The sequence below is a fragment of the Lepidochelys kempii genome, chromosome 3 (genome assembly GCF_965140285.1).
Source record: "Lepidochelys kempii isolate rLepKem1 chromosome 3, rLepKem1.hap1, whole genome shotgun sequence".
Classification (NCBI taxonomy): Eukaryota; Metazoa; Chordata; order Testudines; family Cheloniidae; genus Lepidochelys; species Lepidochelys kempii.
The window spans coordinates 67540533-67562953 of NC_136382.1; the positions used below are offsets into that span (position 1 = coordinate 67540533).

Here is a 22421-nt window from a genome sequence, read left to right on the forward strand (position 1 = left end):
ATATGCTGAGCCCAGTTGGGGCTAGGGTGACCAGATGTCCTGATTTTATAGGGCTGATATTTGGGGTTTTGTCTTATACAGGTGCCTATTACCTTCCACCCATCCCGATTTTTCACATTTGCTGTCTAGTCACCCTAGTTGGATCTGATGGTTTGTTTTCTTCTTTCTACCTCATCTGGGACCTGAAGGTGAAGGAGGAAAGTAGCAATAGGAAGTGATCCAGGAAGGGTAACTCACAGGCTCCCCTTGGAGGCCGAATGCTGTTGACCCTCCTGGGGCCCTGGATCAGAGTTTGGAGTGCATGGACCAGGGCTCACTTACCACTGCCCCCACTATAGGGTGGATGCTAATCACTAGGCCACCTAGCCCATCAACGATCCTATTACAGTTAGATATTAGAAAAAACATTCTAATTATAAGGATAGGCACTGGAATAGGCTTCCAAGAGAGGTTGTGGAATTCCTGTCATTGGAGGGTTTTATGAACAGGTTAGACCAACACCTGTCAGGGTTGGACTAGTATAGTTCACCCTGCTTCAATGCATGGGGCTGGACTAGATGACCCTTTGAGGTCCCTTCCTGCCCCTACAGTTCTATGATTCTATCTGAAACTGGCATCATCTTAATGAAACTCACTCCCACAGCCCACTGAGTTTTATCTGTTTACTTTAGTGTCACAAGTTACTACTTCTACTATCACTGCAAAGAGCTGACCCAACTAAGAGAACGCAATTCTATTCCCTTTGCATGTAATCAGCAGAGTTTTTAAATAGCAGTTTTGCTCTGAGAAGGGACTAAAAATGGCATGCGGCTGGCAGAGGGATACAGTTTCTATGTTCATTCCTAATGCCAACTCTGCATCCTAAGCCTGGAATTTGAAAGACCATTATTTCTCCTCGTTCATGTATCAACACTCACAAAAAGAATCTGCAGAAAAAACCCTGAACTAGTTTGCACCTATCCAAGTCCCATTGGATACAAGATTACATAGGTTTAACTAAGGACTTTATTTAGAGAGAATAGGTTTTCAAAAGTATAACTCAGGACAGAATTTGGTCTGTAGAATCTTTTACTTGTGATGATCATGAAAGAACGAACCTAAATTACCTTTCAAACCTTATGTTGACTATATAGAGATAGAAGTATGTGTAGGCACTCCATTTACCCACCCACAAATGACTCATGCTCATGACAGATGGAAGTGGGACAAGACAGTTTGTGAAGGTGAGGGACTTTGGTTCTGGAGAGCTGGAGACGGGTATGTTAACCTCGACTGGCCCATCAAAATGACTGCTTTGCACTTCCCAGGTGTTTTGAAGGGCCTGGGGTGGAACCTGAGCAAAACCAGCAGGAGGGAGAGGCCTATGGCTTGCAACCCCTGGAACCTCTTTTTTGACAAGTCCTATCAAAGAAAAAGTACAGAATATTGGTGCATCTACTGTGGCCGATAGTGCTTCCTCACTTGGGCAGGTGTTTACAGACCTAAGGACTTCAAGGTGGCTCTCAAGTCCATGGATCTTACCCTTCATCAGGTCCAAGATTAGAGAATAACTTCAAATTGCAAGTCCTGTGTAGTATTTTAGACTTCATAGGGAAGACCTGAAGACTGCAACCAGGATGATCTATACATGGCAACTGTGGAAGCCAGGGTTGCAAACCCTCATTGAATAAATCTTTCTGCTGAGTAAGTCTAGCCTCTTACCATCTTTTAGTTTGGTGGGTGGGGGTGGCAGCCTCATGCCCCAGTTGTGTTCTCTCATTAACCGCTGTAATGACTAATGAGCCTGGACATGGGTGAGTATAACGCCACTCAAAAGGGGGCAAAATCTCTTCTATCAGCTGTTGCTCTGGAACCTTTTTTTCATGCTTAGTACTGGGCAAGGTACTGGACTCTGGAGATGGAGCCACTCAGTGCACAGACTCTGCCCTTCTAGATGAAGGCACTGAGTATGCATGGTGTGGCGAAGATTTGGAAGCTGTGGGGAAAACCCCAAGGGTTCCAAAACAGCCACTGGTATGGGGCAGGGCCCCACTGCCCTGGCCACATACCCATGGCCGGTACCATTGAAGAGACATGCTGGTAGGTCAGAAGAGAGGATCTTTGAGACCAGCGGATCCTGCTTCATGATTGTGAGATGTAAGAACCCACCTCCAAGTCCGAGGACAAAGAGTCCCTTACCTCTGACCGTGGTGGGGATGATCCACTTGGTGCCAGGGACTAATGCCAAGAGGCTGGTGATGGGTGGAGTGATACCATCATTGTAGGCTTCTCCTGGATGGTACCAAAGGCCTGCCTGCCTCGGAAGCAGGCAACTGCAGCTGAATTGCTGGTGGGCAGAGCAGGAAGCAGAGATTTCTTGCCATTGCAAATGCCTCTGGGGTTGTTGGCACCGAGATGGTCTCTTGTTGCAGTGCCAAAGTTGATGGTTTCACTTCTGGCACCAGGCTCAACATTGCTCCTTTTAAAAGCTGGAACGAACTATGCTGACTTAGGCACCAGCTTGGTGGTGGAGTGGTTTCAGGTGCACTCTACTTGACTCCTTCTCAATCCTCTTATCAGATTTAGAAGATGGAGACTTCCTCCCTGGCTAGTGCCTCTCTGGAAGCTTTGTATTTTTTCCTTGGTATGGGCAAGGAAGAAAGCTGCCAGGATTCTGCTCAAGCTGAAGGTGCACTTTTCACTGAAACTGTAGCACTTGGAACCAACTCAGAGTGGGGTGGCTCCAACAGTGACCTGAGCGCCACCTCCATCAGCAGGAATTTCAGCCTACCCCACCTATCCCTGCAAATCTGGCATTGGTCCTTCCCAAAGTGCTTCCTCCACGCACTTTAGGCAGCTATTGTGTGGGTCATTCACTAGCAAAGGGCTGAGTAAGAAGCACATGGCTTGAAGCCCAGTGAGTGGGACATAGCTTGGTACTATGAATAGAAAAAACCCAAAACAGGGAAAACAAGTACAAAAAACACAGCTAAAACTTGGAAGTCACCAGGAGTGGAATGCACAGGTGCAATTGTTCAAAGAAAAACCGGTTACTAACTTGCTCCATCTCTGTTGCTCATTCCATGAGCCACCCTCCTACCCCTCTTCATCAGTTCGGCCAAGAAGTAACTGAGGAGGGCTAGCGACAGCTACTCCTTTTGGGCCTGCATGCACTGGCACATGGCAGGAGGGGAAGCTTGAGCTGCCCAATGGGTACCACTGGGCACACTGACACTGAGTGAAGTGCACATATACAATCACTTGAAGAAACTGATATTGTAGGATATGGACGGCTAGGAGACCTGGTTGTGGTGTGGACAAGAAACCTCTGTCAAATGTGAAAGATATTTTCTTTGTTTCAGTTTGGCTTTTTTCCCCAATGTTGATGCTATCTTAATATTTTCAATATAATTTTATGTTTTGTAGGATATACATGTGTTTCTGATGGAAATTATGTGACAATTGTATAGTTCTGATATTTGCTGTATAGCAATTATTTTAGCTTAATTTGCTAAAGAGGCAAGTTATCCTAATATAAGAACGGGCATACTGGATCAGACCAAGAGCCCATCTAGCCCAGTATCCTGTCTTCTAACAGTGGCCAACTCTCAAAATGCAGATGCAGATTATACTACAACACATAATTAGCGTGAATATATACGTGAAGTGATAAAGTTGTATTTTTAAAGGAATTTATTTTATTTAAATGTTGGGTTCTGGAACTATTACAGATACAAAACTTGAAAGAAAATGAGTGTTACTTACTTGTAACCCAGGTTCTTTGAGATGACTGCACCAGGCAGTGCATTACCCAGAAATGGGAATATGCAAAGCCACTCGAAGAAATATCAGTTGCTCTTTATTGGTGGAGGTATTTTGTTGCTCTCCATATTCATGCATGCAGATATTAATCATAAAACATACTCAGTGATTTCATACGACTTTCCTAGTTTAGCTAGGCTTACTTTACAAAGTATATTGAAGTTAAAATTCAATCACAGCACATCTTCCATTGACCCAGAAGGACTGTAAACGCTTCTGGGCAGTGAACATCTTACTGTATGTAACTCCTCATGTTGAGAAGAACCTTCCTCTGGAATTAGTGCCACTGCAATCCATGGGACTATTCATGATGTACGGCACTACTCAATGTGCATCAGGGTGGCGGAATTTGTCCCTTATATTTTTAACACTGCACATTTGCAGTTATATGTAAGTGTTATGTACTTTTTTGTTATTTCTCAGAATAGCAGCAGTGTTAGTCTGTATCTGCAAAAAGAACAGGAGTACTTGTGGCACCTTAGAGACTAACACATTTATTAATCTCTAAAGTGCCACAAGTACTCCTGTTCTTTTTTTGTTATTAACACTTTCATGTGGGAAAGCAGAGTAAAGTTAAGAAGTGACCGTAGGATTCCCATTCTGAGCTGTGGTTTTACTACTAGATGGAAAACAGGGGAAACACAATGCTAGTATACACCATAATGAATGCCCTCCTTATCAGCTATCAAATAAGCATGTACTTTATAAAACATAAACCAGAAATAAAGAGGCTCAGGGCCCAAATGATTTCTATTAGGAGTTGGATCAGGTCATTAGGTCAATATAGAATTCCAGAGCAATACTAAGTTCTTAAATGCAGAAATTTAAATAGATTTCAAAACTTTCTTGGACAGGATACCTGAACACAATTTTTTGCCTCTTTTGTAGCCTTTTCAGTACTTTCACTACTGTCAGAACTTATAGGAGAATCTACTTTTTGTCAGAAGCACCTCCATTTACTCTTAAGAATCCAGGCATGGCTCCCTGTAAAAGGATTTTCGCAATTAAATTTTTCATCATGGTATCTGCTATAGTATTACTATTTAAAATTTATATTCTCATGGGTTAACTTGCTCTTGCCCACTAAATGTTTAGTGTCTAGTCTGCCCTTAGCTTATGTGAAGGATGTGTGCAATAGGAAGCATTAGTTCTTTCTAACCAGTGTCCCCTCAGTGTCAGACCAACAACTTAACAGTTAATGTCTCTTCATTCTGTTCTTTGGAACTGAAGATAGGCAATTTTCTGGAATGGTAATAGTATTTCCCCAAGTAGAAGAGTCAGATTCAAACCAGACAGGATAAAAGAAATGTACTTAGTTTAGGATACAGCAGACAAAGCATACTGGCAACAACAATTGTTTAAATGTAGTTGCTTTTTTAAAAATACAAGTTTTGCTAATAAAGTTAATTGTGCATGTTTGATTAGAGTAAAATATAGTTATTTACAAACTTATAGTGCTCTGTATTTTAAGAAAATTACACCTCTTTCCTATAGAATGCAAAAAGAGCAGGAGTTCTTAATTTCTCTCCTGGAGTGATCTTACAAATAATAAAGCAAATGAAGAAAACAGGGTTTGAGGATGGAATATTTCCTTCAAAATTTTGTTTATGGTACTTGTGATGTCACTCACCCTACTACAGAAACCAGGAAGCAGCTAAAACTGGTGAGAATTGTCTGACATTAATTACATTCACTTAACATATTACATATATTTCAGCTACTTTCTCCCTCTTTAGGAATCTTACAAGATAAGCAAAAGATTTATTTTGAATTCCCCAAACTTTCACCCTTTATTCAGTTACAAGCTGAATAGTTATCACGTTCTGGTCCTGTTAACCTCAACTATCCTCCACCTAGAATCACAAAACCAGCACTGTGATTGTTGCTGTGACTACAAGACTGAGGTTACAGTCAGAAACAGCCCTATGGGTGGTGGATGTACTGAAGATGGGAGTGGGAAGGCAATGCAAGGTAGTGGACAACATGTGGCAGTGCTGCAGGGGATTATCAGAAGGGAGAAGACTCACTCCTGCTGCAGCATATCAGTCCTCCCCAATCCCCTGCAGCTCTCAAGTAAATAAATTGCAGAGCTGCCTGAGTTCTACAGTATAGGCTTATTGTCTCCATATTTCACTTGGTGTTGAGTAGTTGTAGGAGAGAGAGGTCAGAGGAAGGGAAGAACTGCAGGAAAAGGTGAGCTTTCTCCTTTCATCCCTCACCTACAGGAAGTTACAAACACTCAGCACACCTGACATTCAAATTCTGCAGAAACTAAGTTTTGGGGTTTTTTTAAACTGGTTATACCTCTCCTGGTTGCAAAGAAAACTTCCCAAATATGAAATGGTTAAGTCAACACAATGTTGTCTTCCTGAGCCTGCAGACAACCTGAAATAATAGCTCATCAACTATGGCTACACTTCATATATTGTGGCAGCATGTAGAATATGTCTAGGTATATGATGCAGAGAAAAGCTCCGTCCACACTGCAGATGTAGCTACCGCTCTCTCTGAGAAGTTCTGGCAGCAGGGACCTGGGAGAGACTGTGTTGCCAATGCCTTTCACTGTAGCAGGGAAAGTTTCTGGCAGTGGGATACTACACTACTAACACTAGCAGTGCAGGCAGGCGAAGTACTGTTTGGCTATGTAGCAAGCCACATAGGTACATACCTACAGCATTCCGGTGCATCTACACTCCTAATTATGCTAGTTCACATACTGCCATAAGGTGTGTATAGTTCAGACATGCAGCATACCTTTAAAGGTGGATTCCATGCCCCAATTAGTCCAGATGAACTAGCTCAAAAAGCCCACTGCTGACACTTTAATGTAGTATTTAATTTTATGGGGTAGGAAAGGAAGAAAATGCAGAGTGGGGAGACAGGGAAGGAAGAGAAACAAATGGCAGAAAAAGCATTTGTTCTAAAAGTAAGTTTTGTTTAATGTTGAGTACAGCAATGAAGTATTGTACAGATAAGGGTAAGTTTAATTACATAAAGGTCTTTTTAGTGTACTTTATCTCTCTGCAAACCTCCCACTAACATCAACAGAAGTACTGCTTTGGAATTAAAGGGAGTATATAGCAAATTTATATTCCAGCGCATGGCCCAGAATAGCAAATGAAATTCTGACCCCTGCATGAGCATGACTTTCCTGCTGTAGGTCCCAGGAGTTGCCTAGTGACTTTTCTGAGGTGGGAAGGGGGTGAAAATGATTTTGGCCTTGGCCCCAAGGTTCAAAAACTGCTGGACTAAAGAATGGAATAGCTTAACTAGACTAAAGAATGGAACAGGTAGTCTGCCACAGACCAATTGAGAAAACAAAGGACCTTGGCATTTGATGCAATGTCTTATTTCCATTTGCTTCTTCCTCAGTGTTGTTTCTGTCTAGACTCTACCAAATCCATTTCTAAGTTTCCATCTCCACTCTGGGAATGTATCACTTTCATGGATAATGTCCGAGGACAACACAGAGCCCCCTCATCAAGCTTTGTGCTAGGCACTAAGGACCAGATGCCCAAAGATAGCAAGGTGCCTAAACACCAGATTTAGGCCCCACTGGAATCCACAAAATCCCTGCTCAGCTAGTGCCTAACATCACTTGACACTAAATTTGTGCTGCAAAAGTTTCTTCAGCACCTAACTTTCTGGCTCTGAGCATCTGCACTGCAGCGTCACTAGGTGTCTGACCACCTGGCTCCTACCTAAGCCCCACTGCTCTACTGGGGGGTGGGGAAATAGGAGAGGACGACACTCTCCACCTATCTTGCCTGAAACTGTTTGTCTCTAAAAGTATCCAAATTCACTCTCTAGCCCCCAATGACTTTTCAGCCTGATGGCCAGGGCACCCACACCTGAGCTAGGAAGGAAGCATCCACTCTCCATTATCCAATGACTATCTACACACAGAACAGCTTTACTAAGACACACTGAGGGAGACCTCTATCAGAGTAACCCCCAAGTTTAGTGGTTAGGAAATTCTCCCATAACATGCAAAGAACCCTCTTCTAATCCTCTCTTCCCATCAGGCAGAAGATGGAATTGAATGTGGGTCTGCCTCATCCCTACCCTATAAAAGTTCTCTTAACGCCCACGTTAAAACTTGTGAGGCACCATCTCCATTTCCCCTGTCTGTGCAGTTGCCTAATATTCACAAGAAACAGCTTAGGGGAACCTAAACTGTTTGACAGCAGGAGACAGATTCTTGTCCATAGAGCACATTCCTTATCAGCATCTCCCACAGCTGAACTTAGGGAAAGAGCTGCTTAGCATACAGAATTTGATGAATCCCAGTCTCATTTTTTACCAGTTTTAAGTTCATTTTAAGTTCAGCTGCACAAAGGACTGCATACAGGCTTCAACTATTTTTAATGACAGCAGACACTGAGGTGAAAAAAGTTAGAGGTTTATAAGCACACCTATTAATACCACATATTAAAAGATATTAATATCCTTAAATCAAACTTGAGGCTCCAGCAATGTAAGAAAAACACTGCTTATCTGTGAATTTTTATTATCCATATAAATAGTGAAATCAATGTTTGCCAACATTTACCACTCAGTCAAATCCTTCCTAGCCTACTTACAGGCAAGAGTAGAATGTCCCTGCATGAAGAGGGTGCAGGAGCCTGCCTCATCCTGGAAAAGCAAACAATGTAAGTGGTACCAAGGAATTTATGCAGCACCATTCCATTTTTCCCTCCATGCCCAGCTGTAATTTGATGAAGGTAAAAATCTGAGAAAAGGTATATGGTTTATTCTCACATGTAGCTTTAACTTCTCATTTCCTGGCTTGCTACAGACTTCAACATTCAAATCCAATGAATATTGGTACAGGATGTCAGTATAAAGTTTTGCTTGATGCATGTAATGTTTTAATGCTTCATTTACAAAGCAACTTAAGTTTAAAAGGTCTTACATCTTGTTAAACAGCAATCTTATAAAATCATGTAACTGATTTTTCTTGTTGTGGATTAAAAACTCTGCCATGATTTACATTTAATTACTTCTGTTTATATCAAATGTCACCCTATATCTGTGCCACACAAAGTAATGAACACAAAATACCACATTAAAATCAAACACTAAAAAAAGTTGAGAAAGATACATTGTTCAGAGGAAGTAATTTCCCCCAAAAACTAGAGGCATCATGCACTTCTTCCCAGTCCCTCCTCACTAATCCCATATCCCAGGTCATCTTCCAAGGTGTAGTCAAGCGGCAAAAAAATGCTTTCATTTTTATGAATATCAGACCGGAAGGCAGCGAAGATATTCCATAGCTACTATGCTTAGTGCTAGCCATATCTTTCTCTTACCAAGCCAAGAGATCAAAGGCTCAGCGTTTTGTGTAAAATAACTGCTCCTGGAGGTAGGCCTCCATCATTTCATAATCAGAGATGCAGGATCTTTTAGCATGGTACCCTTTTCTGCTACTTTAATCAAATCTAGATCAAGGAGCAAAACCCAGAGTGACATTTTGGAATGTGTGGAGTGTGATGCCTATGAGGTACCCAAAAAGATCTCACCTTCGGAACACTGAAATCTTTCAATTTTTCTCCAACTTTCTTCTATTTGATACCTGATGCTAGGGGAGCTTGTTTTCTCACCAGTTCTAGTGGAAATACATTTAGCAACTGTATCCGAGAGAACATTTTGGTAATATTCTGTATTAGGCTCACCCCCTGGGAGAAAGACAAGTAATGTACTTTAAATCATGGATCTAAAGAAAGCAAGAATGTACTCCTCAGACCCCCTAATATAAATTATACAAGCCTTCTTTCAGAATGGCTAAAATACTATTTAGCCAATATACTGCTGCAATAACATCCACTTCTCCAAACTGTTCTTGCAGGTGGCACTTTTCCCCCTCTAGGAGGCTAATGAGCAGACTGACTTGGCTAAGACTAGCATCTTTTTAGCACCCCATCAGAAAGCTTCATCAAAAGGTCTCCGCATACTACAGACTTTTCTTAAAACGCCACTGTGGAAGCATTAGAAACAGATTGCTTCCTTCATACCTCTGAGGCACTGCATAGTCACTAATAGCTTTGTATTGCCCCAGTAATTGCTCAAGCATACAGAGTGAAATTCGTTTGTCTAGCCCAGCGTTTCTCAAACTGGGGGTTGGGAGCTGTCAGCCTCCACCCCAAACCCCGCTTTGCCTCCAGCATTTACGATGTGTTAAATATATAAAACGTGTTTTTAATTGACAAGGGGGTGCACTCTGTGAAAGGGGTTACCAGTCCAAAAGTTTGAGAACCACTGGTTTAGCCCATGGTGTTTGGTAGTTGGTGCAATGGAAGGCCATTTTGCCTTTGCAGTTCTTGTAAAGTATAAGCAGCTGTAAAGGAATGGCTGAAGTGACTGCAGACTTTATGTGCAATGGCCAGCATGTTTTTCACATCATCTTTGTTCAGTAATGAACTATTGCATCAGGAAATGTGTACAAAGCATGGCACATTGAAGTATCCCCCCTTCCTTAATGGTACTAATGTGGTATGTGCCATCATCAGAAGTAATAAACCCTGCTAAAAGTGAGCAAGGGGAAAGCTATTCTGCATTAATATTCTGCAGTTTCTCCAATACACAATGGATTGTAGGGTTTTTCAAAACGGAAAATACAGTTTTGCAGGCTGTAGTCTGTAGCCAAAGGGTCTGGCTACCTGCTGCCACAGGTAACTGAAAAGGAAGAGATACTCAATGAGCTGATACACACAGTCCATGACCCAGAGGTGGGCAAACCATGGCCCACAGTACCATCCTGCCCAACCCCTTCCCCGCAGCCTCAGGGCACTGCGCCACCAGTGCTCTGGCCCACCACTCATGGCAGCGGCGTGGGTGGCTCCAGTATGGTAAGGGGGCGGGAGGTTCCAGGGGCAGTCAGGGGACAGGGAGCGGTTAGATGGAGCAGAGGTTATGGGGGGGTAGGGGATGGCGTCCTGGGGCAGCTTGTCATGGCAGTCAGGTGACAGGCAGTGGGGTATGGACAGGGGGTGGGGGCCATGCTGTTCGGGGAGGTACAGCCTTCCCTACAGTTGTGCAACCCTGATATGGCCCTCAGGCCGAAAAAAGTTTGCCCACGCCTGGTCTGACCACTAGTCCACATTTCAGTGGTCAGATGGATGTTCCTCACCTCTGACATTCTCAATGCCTTGGACACTTATCTAGAGAGTTTTGTACAATTGTGGTATTGCCTTAGCTGAAAAGTAGGTTTTGCTAGGTATGCGCCACTTGGGAATGGTGTATTCCATTAGTGCCTGAAAGCCCTCTGCCTTGACAAATGAAAAGGGCTGCAGCCCCCAACTAGCATTTTTGCCAGTTCTGTATTAAGCATGGGGATTATAGGATGGTTTTTCTTATACTCTGAAATGTGTGTAAGTGTAGGTTGTCATTTGCTGTGTATCACTCTCTCATTCCACTTTCCTACCTAACACTAGGGTTGAGGGTGATACTAAAGGGCATACTGGATGTTATGCCACTCACTGCAGCCTTTGTGGCCTGCAATTTCAGATGTTTGACCCCTCTCCTCCACCTCTTTCCTTACTGTATTAGGGCTGAATGCAGCAGAGATGTTTCTCCCACATGGTTATTTTTCACCTGCTTTAAGAAACCACAAGTCCCCATGTGTGTGCCTGCCTCTCTTCCCTCTGCTGACCTCTTTTCCACACGAACATGCATTGATAGCATCTTTCTGATCAAGAGAAAAAAGTTCCACAGCAATGACATTGGTTTTTTCATGCGGTTGGGCAGTGGTGCATTAAAAAAAAAAAACTTACTTCTCTTTCCCTATCAGCATAAACAGAACCCAGGCTGTGGTTTAAGCCTTGTTTTCTCTTGTGACCACAACTCCTCTCATGAGTCTTGAATTTTGCTTTCTCACAAATGTCCGATATTTTTGCTTCCTCAGTGCCTTCACTGATTAATACCACAACCTGATCTTCCTCTTTCACTTCCTGAATTATATTGTACTCAAAAGGGGGAAGACTCATTACTATGATTTTCTGCATTAGTACTCTCCATCTTTTTACACGGGGTGCCTGGGTTTTCCATTGACTATTTATTTTATTACTGTTAGAGATAAGTTTTTTCCTCAGTAATAGCAAATTGTGCTTTATTTCCTTCACAGGAGACCAGCTAGCCACTGGGAGTTTTTTCCACCCTGCTACTGAAGCTTATTGTTTGTTGCCCTTAGTATTTTCTTTACTGAGCAGGGGAGCCTTTCCTGATAAAACAGAAAAAAAATAATTTTTATGCTACACTTTAAAAAGTTTTAAAGTATGTTCTATTTCCCTTCAGCCACCATAATCTCCTGAGAGAAGTCATGTCTGAAAACATAAGATGTTAAATGTGACTGATTCTAGCAAAACTGAATTTTCTCTTCTTTGATTCCACACGCAGTTTCTAGCTTTAGTTTCACTAGAGGGAGCTGGGTCTTCACTTTTGGCAAAACCTTCAGATTTCCACAAAACATGACTGCTCACAGTTTTAAAAGAAGTGGAAACCAACTGGTTCTGTGCCATGTGACATTTTAGAAATATTAACTACCAAACAATTCCACAAACTATTTCAGAAGCATAAACCTGGTAAATTTTTTGTTGTTAAAATCCTGGTATGTGAATATCTTCAGGTGTCGGACTTCTTCCAGTGATACCATCCACACTTGTCAGGTGATGATACAAAAATTCCACCTCATAACTAAAAAGGGAAAACTAAATAAAACAGCTTATTTTACATGAGAAACTGAATGCACAAAAGAAAAAATATGTTACAAGACATTTTACTCTCAAGCAAATGAAGCTATTCCACCTGAAAGTGTGCTTTTAAGGTTAAATAGTTGGTAGATTTATCCAATAGACAAATTTAAAATTTAGTATATTCCTGTGATCTCTGGTTCTTATTTCAGAAGCTAGATCCATAGTTTTTCAGCAACAAAATCAGGTTCAGAATAGGATTATGAAACCCCAATAAATTACAGTTCAATTCACATTTAAAGTGCAATACTTAGAAGTGTATAAGTTCTCTAGTTCATAAATTTTCAAGTTAAAAAACCAACCAAAAACAGTGCAAGCAATATGCTCAGCCCATAGAAGTAAAGCACTCTGACATTTCAGAGTGACCTCTACAGATTAGAAAAGAACAGTGTTGATTCATTCAAAGGCTAATTCAGATTACTGACATATGAAGGGCCTTGGACAGAGGAGGGATGTCCTTTCAGTTTAGGACAAATTGAGATCAGCTACCTGACCAAGATAAGCCTACAGGTATCTGCAAAGTGAGAAACCCAAAATTACCAATACAAGGCACTTTTCAACAGAGGGTGCATTTTCTTCAATTACATACCTGCATAACTAAATGCATCTGCTTGTAGATTTTCCACCATTTCACTGTTCAAAAAAGATTCAGTTAGTAAATCAGACATTCATTTTTAATTCTTAGATTAGGCAAGGAAATGTGCCAATGTCATTCAATGTGCAAATCTAACATCTATTCACCCTTTCTTATTGAAGTCTTATTATGATGTAGTATTAATTACATACTACATCAGTATAAGCATTCTGCAAACTCTGGAGTTGAAAATATAACACCATCATTACACATCTTTATTATCCTAGAAGATCTACTTTTCTTGCTCACATATGATTTGACACCTTTGTAAGGCTGGGTAAACAAGTAAACAAATGTGATCATGACACTAGAGACTACTAAAATTCCTGTTTTCCTGTCCTTCAGAGATTAGAACTGCAGGGAACTCCCAAAGAATAAGTTAATTGTCAGCCAATGAACAATAAAAATCCTAAATAGGCTTAAACAGCCAGCATTACTAAATTAAAGGCCTACATCCCAGCCACTTTTATTGCACTGTCCAGGTATTCAATGCATTTTAATCTTTATTACTGCAACAGAAATGCAAACTGAAGTGGCCTCATCCTAGATTGAAATATCAAATATTTCATGAATAATAAATCAATTATATCCTATTAGAAAAGAAAGGACACAAACCAAATACCATTTAAGTACATATAATGAGCCACTGATCATGCAACAGTCCATGCATCACCACAAGTTCAGAAATCAGATTGAAGTGGGGAATAACAGTGCAGTTTTAGAAGAAAACAAAGGCAATCATGCCTTGTGGAAAACAGTAAATGTGGATACAATAGGCAAATTTTCAGTCAATACATGGTCTACCAAGTAAACAAAATCTACTTGTTTGAAATACTACTTTCACACAGCTCTAGTGTTTAGAAAAAGCAATATGAATCATGGTTGTCTAATCTCAGAAGCCAGATCCGTATATGAGTTTTTCATCAAGGAATCAGGTTCGGGATAGTATCATCATTGATCAGACCAGAATTACTTATACTTCATCAACAACAACCTTTATTAGAATACATACCTTTAATATTGAGTCAGCCTTCAGAGAACTCTGCAACAAGACAGATTGCACAGTAGTTTGGTGAAACTGAATACTACCAAAGGTATTATGTTCATTTATTAGCAGCCCTAGAGCAACTGTTGAGTATGTGACACATTTCCCACTAGTCTGCTACCTGTCCAGATGCATGAGTTGACTGCACAGGAAATTAGGATTATGTAATTACTTTATGTGTAAACACTTGGGCCAAATTGTGTCTCACGCCACATCTTAACATCCTACCCTTATGTTCACCACTCACATACTCCATCCCATTTCCACTGGGATAATTACATTGGGACTGCATTTTCCCTTAGATTAAAAGCCATCTCACCCAAAACAGAAAAGAAAAATATTACAGATGTAGTATGGATTACACCAAGTCAGAAATTTGATATTGGGGTTTTATTTATGAATGTTAGCTTTAGAAATCTCTGATGTGCTCCTGGAAGTGGGACAAAGTAGAAATGCCAACACAAGGGTCCCAGTAGTTGTGCTACAGAGCCCAGTCAATTTGGTCTTGTCCCTAAGGATCTACCCATGCTTTTGGCCTCTATATATGCAAGCTATTTGCCATAGGGTTTTTTCTCCTGATTTGGTTCAATGCTATGCGCACATACTCCACAGGACTGTATTTTAACTAATCTTCAAACCTCTTGACTAAGCAGAGAAGTTCTGATAAACAAATACAACTGACAATTAACTCTTCAGTTCTTTTGAAAATCTCAGCCTAGTCTCTTTTCTTCACTACCAGGAATGTTCTGGGAATTATGGGATTTGACCCCTCCTACTGGGATTTCCCTGATTTGCCAAAAGAATCCTGAGCAAAGTGTCCAGAATGCAGCACACCAACATGCCTTGCCAGGAATTTTGGGATAGGTTTCCAGACATCAATGTACCACAATCAGTGCAGTACAGCCCCAAGTGTGATTACTGCATAGGACTGCATGTACAGCTAGTACAGCACAAAAAGGACAGTTTGAGTAACAGCATCAATTGACATTAGATACTTTCCTAAGTAGTGCATCGAACAGTGATGTAACCAGGTTAACTCTTTTATGGTGGTCTCATCTCAGAAGCCAGATCCGTATAAAATTTCTCATCAGAAAGTCAGGTTCGGGATAGGTTCATCACTGATAGACCACTTTAAAAATTAGACACTTTTTGGTATACTGGAACACTATTCCAAAATGAACATGTGAGAACTATAACTCAGTTTAGATGCTATCCTAGAATGAAATTATTTCTCAAGAAGTTGAACAGTGCCCTTTTTCCATTTGGGCCAGATACCTTTATCAATACAAGGCACTGCAACTTATAAATACAATAGAGTCTGTTGGGGGGAACCCCACCAAAAAAAAAAACTTAAAATCAAGAAAAGTATCAGTACACTATTTTTGCCCTGACAAAGGAAAGCACTTAGACATCTTGTCTTGATTTAAAAAAGAAAACAAAAAACCCCACAGACAGATTGGAACTGCTTAATAAGCTAGAAATATCAAAATCACTTTTTATAGAAAGGGAGGCAAGAATGTATAGGCAGTTCACAAGAAAGACTACTCGAAGGTTCAATTGACAAAGAGAGACAGCTTACTCTATAATCTAGCTATGTCCCACGCTTTACAGTATTTGAAAAGTATTAGTGCTTTGAAGATTAGTATATTGTATTGTGTCAAAATATCAGAAGAGTATTTTTCAATTGTACCTGTCTTAGTGGCACTAGTCGCAAGTAGTTTTATATCCCAACTGCGCTGTCAGTTATTCATTCTCCTCTGGATACTTGCTAATAAGTCACACTAGAAATAAGGATAAACCAACCATTTAAAGTGTTACTAATAAATATTGCATAATACAGCATTTTGAAAGTGACCTAACAAAACAAAGTTACTTTCCCCTCAAGCATTGTCAGGAAGGGGAAATATTAGATACTCTTGTTAACCAGCATAAAAATTCTATAAAAAAGTGGTCCAAGTTTTGCACCACTCAGGGCCACTGGCCAAGACCCTGAGAACCACAGCTAGTTTGCATATAAGTGTGTATAATCTTTATTAAAACTGCACACCACAATATATGTTCATTTTCTGTGACAGATTTGAATTCACCACCAACAAAAAATCTTTGAGATCATTTTTGTTCTCACCCTCTTAAGAGTCTGAGAACACTAAACTTCTATCCTGAGTTAGATAATTCAAGTTAATGGATAATGAGTTAACATGGTTGTAAAGCCTAGTGGGGCCATTCCACAAATGGATATGGTTTACAGTCTCCCACAGTATTGGTCTTAAACAATCCAAATAAACTACACCACCACATCTACTCCCATGAATCTCTCAACTGTTCCCAATATCAGGATAGACCATGTGATACCTCACAGGACTGAAAGTAACAATTTTACCTCAACTATTTAGTTAAATATGGATTAAACTAAACAAATGCATTAAAGTCTAGATTTTTGCCAATCCATTTATCCCCATCTTCATATTATTCCTCCACTTGACCATTCACAAACATACTTCTTAAACATTCAGGAACATCCACAATTGTACATCATATAGTCTTCTAGAACTGTTGATGTTTTCATGAAGGGCTGCAGTTAAAATTAAACAGAAAAGGGTCAGATTCTGATGTAGAAAAATCAATAGTAAATTCAAGTTTTATAATATGGGAATACTTATGCTGTCTTTGTGGTAATACAACACCACATCATATCGCATCTTAAAAACAGTTTTCAAGAGTAAAACATTCCCTGCCCCAAAGAATTTATAATCTAAGCCAGTCACAACAAAGCTTCAGCTGATTTGTCAGAGAAAGTTTACATCTAGTCTATGGACACTCAAAATTAACACTGTGTATTATGTTAACCTGAATTATTGTCTACCTATGCAATGACAGGGGACTTCTGAAAAGCCAAGACATATCAGATACACACTTAGGCCCCAATCCTGCAAACTCTTATGCATAAAATAACTCACTCAGTAGGACTGCCACATATGTAAAGCTATTCGTGCTCAGATACTTGCAGATGACAGAACTACCTGGCTTAGTTCATATGGCTAATTCACATACTAACCCTAAAGGTATGTCTAACTCTGCTGCAGCCACACCTCAGTAGTGTAGATATTTACTACAGTGACAGATGGAGTTTTTCCATTGCTGTAATAAGTCCATCCCCTCTAAAGACAGTAAATAGGTCAATGCAAGACTTCTTCTGTCAACCTAAGTACATTGCAGAGGGTGTGAAATTTTTCCCAGCCCTGAGCAATGTAGCTAGGTTGACCTAAATTTTAGGTGTAGAACAGGTCTAAAACCTAAACACAACATAGTGCCAGGATAAACAGATGCTCCAGAGTCCAGAATATAGGGTACGGTGTTGGTAATAGCACCAAAGTGCTTTCCTCAACTGAGAGCAGGTAAGCAGAAGCAGTAAGATGCTGGAGAGCTGACAAATAGAAAATTATGTGGAATGAGTCCAATAATTTACCGTAACTATCTTTTCTTCGGCTCTACCCAGTAATACTGTGACAAAGTAACTGACACCCTGGCACATACTGTAAGAGGGAATTACTTTCAAATAGATGAAGACGGGAAGAGCGGTCTATGAAACTGAAGCACTTTGGAGTGTTCAATCTTGACCAAACCCAAAAATACTGTGCCCTTTCCAGCCCAAGGAAATTCGAAACATTCTCAGAGTCATACCTTAATTATTCTGCACAACTTCCAGGATATCACCATAAAGTTTATCTCCATAGTTCCTAGAACAAACAAAATTGTGACAGCACTAGTTATATGCACTATCTAGTTGAAAAATCCAGACAGTTAAAAGAAATGTTAAAAGTACTTTCAGCTAATAACTAGTCTTTATTCCCCAAGCTAATTTTTGCAGATTTACAAAAAGTGTTCTGTTGCTGTGTAAAAGACCTGCACAAACATGGCAACCGATTATACAAAAAACCTTGTCAAAGAACAAAACATGAAAAAAATCTGCCAGATATCATAATCTTAAGAGTTACACACAATAGTAGTGGGTTTAACAAAATGGCTAATGAGTGTTATTTAAATTAGGTGACTCTGCTTAAAGGGACAGATCAACTTTTAAATGTGTTGTGTAAAATGTTTTTGGTTCCTCCTCTCTGCAAACTCTGAGAGGCTGTTTGGGTCTTCTCCATACCTTTCAACATTCCCATCTCCCAATTGACAGGCCACAAAAATGTGTGAAAAATAACAAAATGTGGAATACCCATACTGTATTTTGGTGTGTGTCACACCATAATCGACAAGTACAGAATCTACTTAAGTATGTTTCAGCTATGTATCTCAAACCCAGCAATCTCACAGATTAATTGTTGGAGGGTGTCCTGTTGCAGTTGAATAATCTTAATTCAAAAGTCTTACACACTAGTGGTTCCACATTTTGGTGTTCACACGCCAACTGCCTCAATATTCAATCAAAGCAGCCCACACACACTTGTAACACTGCTCATCCTACTCTCCCAAATCAATACAACCACCTCCCAATTATTGCTTGTTGGAGCCCTTCTTTTCCCAAGGCTGCTGCTGTAGCACCCCGCTCTGTCCTTCAGGAGCCCAGAGAGTCTCAGCTCTGAAGCTCTGTGCTTGCTGCTCCTTTGCCACCCTCTCCTCCAGAAAAAACACTGCTCAGGTATTTTTCCAGAAGTAGGGAAGCAGGAGTAACATCCACCTGCTCTGCCCCCTCCCTTATCTGAAGTCTCCTGAAGAGCTTCCTTCATTCACAGTACTCTTTGCTTGCAAGGGAAGGGAAACTGAGGAGCAGTGGTTCAGAACTGTAAATTAGCAGCCTTTTATCCTGTCAAACACCTTAGGTATGTAGAGTCCCAGTACAGCTAGAATTACATGTCCACTGATGCTGTCACAGCTAATATGCCAGTTCCACATATAAGAGAATCAGGCCAATTCAAGTGAGTGAGACAATATCAGAGTTGGAGAAAAAAAAAGCATAAAGTTTGACAAACTCTAATATGCATAACTTATCTTGACTGCAGTCTCAAATCCCTAAAGTTAAAGATTAATTTATAATATTGCAAACTAAGATTCCCAGCTGACTTCAGTTTGTGTACTGCTCTGGTTTTAGGTATAGTAACTCAAGCATCAGCCACTAAATTATACTGGGTGGGAGTCATGACTGTACGATTACACTAAAAGGGGATTTCAACATGAAATACCTCAACAACCGTAAGGATTAGGAATTCAAGCTATCAGTGTATAGCATTCATTTATAACCACTGAGGATCCATGAAACAGCCCATTTAAATTGATTAATTCAATCAGATATGTAACAGTCAATATTAAATGACATTCTCTGCTATATTTCGTAATTTCCTTAATGATTTTTACCAATTTCATTCAGAGATACTCTTAAATACTCTTCAGTGGTAGTTTTCAACTCACTAGCACGACAGCAACGCACGTACATAGTTAAAGCAAGTTTATTCCACGCACTCACAGCTACGAGTATCATATTACACTTGTAGGAAAGTGGCAGGATTGATACAGATGCCTGGGCAAGTGTGAACTCCACGCACCATAAAGCGGAGCAGTAACAGCTCAGTTTCACAGGCCCAGAGGAGATGAACATAAAAACGCCTGTTTTGCTTCCAGCACGAATTGCTGGATGTCGCGGGGGGAACAGCTCCAGCCCTGAACAGGAGGAAGGGGGGCGAACTGTCTGGTACTGCTCGGGAGCAGACCGCTGTCCGCGCCCAGGTTATTTCGCGCTCCCTCTGCGGCGCGTGACACCGCGTTTGGGCCGCGCCAAGCGGCAGAGCGCAGCGCCGCCCCGCACGCAGCGCCCAGCACAGCTCGAGGCAGCAGCCGGGACGCACCGCCCAAGCCACGTTTCAGCCGGATCAGCCCCGCCGCGCCCAACCACGCAGCCTCGCTGCGAGCGACTGAGCCCGGCCCGCGCGGCTCAGCGGACCCCCAACCCCAGCATGCACTGCGCCACGGGCACGCGGCGGCTCAAGAGGAGCGGTGCCTTTTGGGACTTGTAGTCTCCGCAGCCTTCATCCAGCCGCCGCCGCGAGTCACACAACCCGGCCTCGGCAGGTGCAGCCGGCCCGCGCTGACCGCTCCGGGGGGAACGCAGCAAGAGCTCCTGGACAAGCCTAAGACGAAGCCTCCCGAAAACAGGGACCGGACCAGCCCCTTCCCTCACAGAACACCCCAGACTCACCCGCCACTTGAGGCATCAACTCTGACGCTCCGCAGGAAAAAAGGAAAGAACATCCCCCAGACACTGTTATATAGCAGCTGCCTAAACCAGAGCGAGGCCGACTCCTCCCCTATCCGCCCATTGGGCAGAGCGCGCAAGGGCGGAGTTTTGTGCGGGGGGGAGTTTGAGGGCCGATTACCTCATCGTGCAGCCGAGGCCACGCCCCTCGCTGCTGGAGCGCGCGTCGCAGCTGCGGGAGGATTCAGAGCCGAAGAACCGGCGCGCGCAGGGTGGGGTTCCAGTGGTTAGCTCCCCCAGAGCTTAGGCCATGGCACTGCCTTGACAGACTGTGGTTCTGTCTCCGGCCCCAGAGAAGAGTGCTGTGATCTTCCACAGCGTGTCCTTCCCACCTGCAGAAGTTGGGCCAATAAAAGTTATGACCCCGACCAGAACCTGGATTTGTGCAGGAAATAGCCCAACTTGATTGTCATGCACATTGTGTAAAGAGTTGTCACTTTGGATGGGCTATCACCAGCAGGAGAGTGAATTTGTGTTGGGGGGGTGGAGGGTGAGAAAACCTGGATTTGTGCTGGAAATGACCCACCTGATGATCACTTTAGATAAGCTATTACCAGCAGGACAGTGGGGTGGGAGGAGGTATTGTTTCATATTCTCTGTGTATATATAAAGTCTGCTGCAGTTTCCACGATATGCATCTGATGAAGTGAGCTGTAGCTCACGAAAGCTTATGCTCTAATAAATTGGTTAGTCTCTAAGGTGCCACAAGTACTCCTTTTCTTCCCCACCTTGTGGCTCTCAGAGTGTATGAGAAAAATGTGCATGAAAAATATTTCTTATTAAACAGAATCTATTTGTGCATTGTCTAATTAGTGCCAGAAAGGTGTATGTTAGGGTTGTGGCAGCGTTTTCAGCTGTAGCAGCCTAAGTGAGGAAAGAAGATGAAGTTTTTCTCAACTACTACATGGTCAAACGTTTGTGATTTTTTTTATAATCTGAAAAAAGGGACAGTACATGACCTGAAATGCTCAGAAGATGAGAATCACTGTTGCTTGTTAAATTGCTATAACTGCCCCTACTTTGTGTTTTTACATAGCTTCAGAATTAAGAAACTGTGCTCATATTACCTGTGATTGGTGGGTGAATACAAATTTTCTTGTTGATTAACTTTGCCTTTCTCTTGCAGACACAGGGAGAAGGTGAACATGGGCTGTACTGGAATCTGAGGTAACAGTGCAGCTTCCTGTAGCATAGTTAAGAGGGTGCTATGAAAAGACACAATGTGAATGGAAATAGGCTTAAGATGTATCTTCAGTAATTTCCCTGCTGGTTCTTGCATATTTTTCAAAGTAGGTATGTAAACTCTGAGCTATGTAGCTGGGTTTCTTTCAAATAGTAAATATATCTATGAATTGTATACTCTGTCTACCTTATAGAGGCATTACAATTTTAAGGTGAGCTTCACAGGCTCTTTATTATAATGCTTGCGTTCTTTAATATTTTATATACTAGCTGAAAGAAGCACATAAATGCCAGTTGGCCAAAGGGAGGACCGTCCCCCTAAATAAACAGCACTAAGGCCAAAAGTTTAAAACTTGTGTTCCTAAAATTAGACATATAAATCCATTGTCTTCAGTGGTAGTTTTGAAATTGCAGATCTCTTACTTATTTAGGTGCCGAAATAGGGATTTAGTTATCTAACTTTTCTTGAATGGAATTTATTACTTCAGGATTATGAAATTTAGTATTCTTATTTTCAGTACATTTTCTGATTTATTTTTAAATATCCCTAGTGATGGGTCTTCCACTAATTCATAAGGGAGGCTACTCAGCGGTCTAATAAGTTGAACTGTTAGTCACTATAATATTTCAGGTCTAGATCACTCAGCCCTTACATGGATAACCATTTATCCACAAAAACAATACCACTGAAGACAGTGGGCCTACTTGTGTAACTGCTTATAATTGCAATGGAGGGTGGGGGGCATGGATCAGTGTTTA

At 41.5% G+C, this 22421-nt stretch overlaps 1 protein-coding gene and 3 non-coding genes across 8 annotated transcripts in view; all 4 read right to left on the reverse strand.

Annotated features, from left to right (window-relative positions):
• The window catches only part of SYNCRIP (synaptotagmin binding cytoplasmic RNA interacting protein), an 81701-nt gene extending 61196 nt beyond the window's left edge, over nucleotides 1-20505 (reverse strand). The window contains exons 1-6 of one of the 5 annotated variants that reach the window (XM_073336606.2): nucleotides 20424-20505; nucleotides 17909-17964; nucleotides 16726-16799; nucleotides 15918-16008; nucleotides 14195-14224; nucleotides 13138-13181 (exon numbers count right to left, since the gene is read on the reverse strand). In XM_073336606.2, the coding sequence (XP_073192707.1) occupies nucleotides 13138-13177 (40 nt within the window). In that variant the 5' untranslated portion in view covers nucleotides 13178-13181; nucleotides 14195-14224; nucleotides 15918-16008; ... (1 more) ...; nucleotides 17909-17964; nucleotides 20424-20505. The remainder of the gene's footprint in view (nucleotides 1-13137; nucleotides 13182-14194; nucleotides 14225-15917; nucleotides 16009-16725; nucleotides 16800-17908; nucleotides 17965-20423) is intronic. The other 4 variants (XM_073336607.2, XM_073336612.2, XM_073336608.2 and 1 more) reach the window with 4 other exon arrangements.
• On the reverse strand, nucleotides 12694-12758 carry LOC140909836 (small nucleolar RNA SNORD50). The gene has a single exon (XR_012158372.1). It is a non-coding gene; the product is annotated as a small nucleolar RNA SNORD50 (small nucleolar RNA).
• On the reverse strand, nucleotides 14072-14142 carry LOC140909835 (small nucleolar RNA SNORD50). The gene has a single exon (XR_012158371.1). It is a non-coding gene; the product is annotated as a small nucleolar RNA SNORD50 (small nucleolar RNA).
• On the reverse strand, nucleotides 15282-15351 carry LOC140909833 (small nucleolar RNA SNORD50). Its single transcript, XR_012158370.1, has one exon. It is a non-coding gene; the product is annotated as a small nucleolar RNA SNORD50 (small nucleolar RNA).
• Nucleotides 20506-22421: the final 1916 nt, after the last annotated feature.